The sequence below is a fragment of the Stegastes partitus genome, unplaced genomic scaffold, assembly GCF_000690725.1.
Source record: "Stegastes partitus isolate 25-593 unplaced genomic scaffold, Stegastes_partitus-1.0.2 Scaffold836, whole genome shotgun sequence".
NCBI lineage: Eukaryota > Metazoa > Chordata > Actinopteri > Pomacentridae > Stegastes > Stegastes partitus.
The window spans coordinates 44,363-47,688 of record NW_007578567.1 but is presented as its reverse complement, the minus strand read 5'-3'; the positions used below and the strand labels follow the sequence as shown (position 1 = coordinate 47,688).

Here is a 3,326-nt window from a genome sequence, read left to right as displayed (position 1 = left end):
TATCATGTAATGTTTTATTACATTCTATCCATTGTTTTTTATATAGAGGAACAAAAAGTTGTTGACACACTGCAGCTCTACAACACAATGGACGTCATGAAACAACCAAGGATGCAGTGGGTTGGAAATAATAATGGGCAAGTCGACAGAGGGATTATAGATCAGAAATCACATGTAAGTACCGAGTCACACATCTAAGACGTACAGAGTTAATAAGGTTGTTGATGCTGCTTGTGGAACGTTGTCCCACTTTTCCTAAAGGGCTTCATGAAGTTGGAGGACATTTTAGGGGACAGCATCACACTGTCAGGTACATCCAGACTGTGTGTCACAACATTCTGTCTGAAACGGTTTCTTGACTAGAATCGGTGGCGTTGTGGACATTCAAGTGTCTTGATACGACTCTAACTGACTTGCCAGCATTGCTAAAAGCCTCATCTGTTTTTTTCTCTTGTCATGTGGGGCGTCATGCATTTTAAACAACGCTGCATTTTAAAGGTGGTCTTTAATAGCCACTGGTCTGAGAAGTGCTGTTCACACTGTGTGATCATGACAACTGGGGTGTGGAATAACTCAGTGGTTGAGAATTTGTCAGCGCACAAAAACTTTTGGTGCACAGTTGGCTAAATTGAACCTTTTTTTCTTACCATAGAAACAGAAATGAGAATTTTAACTTATGTCTCTAAGACAGAAAAGAAGACCGTTTGTATGATGCATTTTTATTTTAGTTTTAGAGAGAGAAAAAAAAATTATATATATAGTAGGGATGCACGATATATCGCCGACCACATCGGTATCGGCCGATATTAGTGTTTTTTTTCCCATATATTGATATCGGTCCGTTGAACAAATTTAGTTGATGTGAAAAACCGATAATTGTCTAACATTAGCGCCTTCATCTCTACATTTGATATTACTGCTATTTCACACATGTTTTTACTTAAATGGTCCTGGACTTGAACATTAAATATGTTAAAATATGTTTAAATATATTTTATTTTTGTTACATAATAAAGAATACTATGTGGTCTAATTTGGTATGGGCTTCTTTTGAATAGTTTCTCACAGTGCTTACTTATATTCATTTTTCGGTGTGAACAAAAATTAAATATCGACATCGGTAATATCGGTTATCGCGATATCAGTCATCTTAATATCGGATATCGGTATCAGCCAGAAATTTTTATATTGTGCATCACTAATATATATATATATATATTCTGTCTTGTCATCTGTGGCATCATGCATTTCAAACCAAGTTTTATTTTAAAGTGGGATTTAAAATAGAAAGAAGACATTGCTTTCTATTTTAAATCCCCCTTAATTATTCTTAAGGGGGCTGTCTTACACCAGTTTCCCCTGCAGGACTGCACGAGTCGTTGTGAATTCGTGGACGTGCCTTCACCCTTACATGGGGCTTACAGAAACAGAATTCAATGCAAACCCTATAATAGCAGTCAGAAAAGCATAAAATCACACAACCCTGGTCATAAAACAGACAAAGACCGGCTGCGGTGATGATACTCTGATGAAAGAACCGGCTCAAGAGGTAAAAGCTGCAGGTTCCGTTTCAGCACCAAGGACAGTGGACATGAACGGTCCGTCCACAGCAGAACATTTCACCTCAACGCAAACCTTCTGCGCGCATTATCGCTTTTATTGCAATTCCACGAGTCTCCTTAATTCAGATGCAACATCTGCAGGACGCTGGGAAATGCACTTTGCTCCGCCTGCGCGCCATCAGTGCAACACCGATTCTCAAGGTGGCTGCGACAACGGCAAAGCAACAAAAATAAAATAAAGATATGTATGATATTCAAGTCAAATGTGTTGTCAGCGTATAAATAATCAGACTCAGAGTGCCGTGATCCCGCTAAAAACCGGGCGCAGGACACCACAAGGTCCCTACCTCCGAGCTGTCCGCCTCCGCCATCTTCCGCCGTAGCAGCAAACAACGCGACGAATGCCTCAGTCCCATGAGAGCCGACGAGATTTACGCTACAACTCTTTTAAGTGTTCCGAGGCTCTGAAATCCTCACAGAAACGTGTCAAAAGCAACGCTAAGCCACACAATGTACGGAAGGAACACATGTAAAGCCTGAAGTCATAATGGGACTAATGGATCAACTGACTTTCACACCAAATCAGGCTATTCCTCCAGAAAAGTTGTGAGATGGATTTGCGCGAGGTGAAACGTTCGGTTATCCATGCTGTCAGTGTGGTACAGGTTGTTGGAGTGGGAGGACTCAGGGTGGCAGAGCCGGCTTATTGGCTGGAGAGACCGTGTTGCCACTGAAAGGTTGCAGGTTTGATGCCAGCAGGAGTCGATCTATCCATTAGCGCCGATTTTACGCGCCGGTTTTGGTGAAGCCTGCTCGCTCTATCTACGTCTCTGGATACCCAAGATGAGTCAAAGTGTCACCTACGATCCAAAAAAAAAAATAAGGCACCCAGTTGCGCATTTGAAACAAAACTCCACTTCTCCTCTCCCACTTCAGCGCCGGGACTCCGAAAGACGCACGGTTTCCATCCTCTTGCGCGCCGTGGAAACTCCTTTCAGCGATGGGTTCACCGGAGAGAAAGTTGGAGGGGGGTTCGAAGTGTGAGTGCGCAGGAGCCTGCCGTTACACACGAGCCAATCGGATGACATGAAAGGAGTGGAGGGACAAAAATACAACAGTCACAAAAAAGGAATACATGTCTGCTTCCCAAAGACAGATGCCATTCTCACACCAGACGCAGAACCCACGCTCTCCTTCAACCAGCGAGCCTCTCAGACGCACACTTACGTAACATAGGTGTTATGTGAAGGAGAAAAATGATCTATACACATTGATTTTGTCTATCTGGTTGTGTATTTTGCCGCTTATGGGTAAATAAAGTAGATGTTATGACATTTACAGGTTGCAGTAGTCTATCTTACGAGTATTTTGCCTTCATTTAACTTTGTTTTTTAACCTTTTTCACAGGTGTGCAGTTTTAGTGTATACAGTCACTGGTTTTTAAGGGAAAAATGATAAAGAAAATGCAATGTGTGGCCACTGTTTGGGATGTGAGGTTGAGACAGAGATATAGCTCCGCTTACAGTGTAAAACATTTAATGAAAATAAGGTGCATTTATTATAACAAGTTCCCTTCTGGGATTTCAGATATCACAAAGCTAAATTACTGTCAAAAAAGAAAAAAAAAACTTCTACAGGAGAAGAGACAGGCCATGTAGAGCTGCTCAATATGTATCAGCATTACACATCTCAAAGAAGAGGCACTTCTTCTTACATAAAAGCAGTTTTAAATGTATAAAGTCCATCTGATTAACTGCTAAAAAC

At 41.4% G+C, this 3,326-nt stretch overlaps 1 protein-coding gene across 1 annotated transcript in view; it reads right to left on the bottom strand.

Annotated features, from left to right (window-relative positions):
* LOC103365396 (protein arginine N-methyltransferase 8-B-like) overlaps window positions 1-2,228 on the bottom strand; it is a 15,811-nt gene extending 13,583 nt beyond the window's left edge. The window contains exon 1 of the mRNA XM_008292823.1: window positions 1,910-2,228. Coding sequence (XP_008291045.1) covers window positions 1,910-1,978 — 69 coding nt within the window. The 5' untranslated portion in view covers window positions 1,979-2,228. The remainder of the gene's footprint in view (window positions 1-1,909) is intronic.
* Window positions 2,229-3,326: the final 1,098 nt, after the last annotated feature.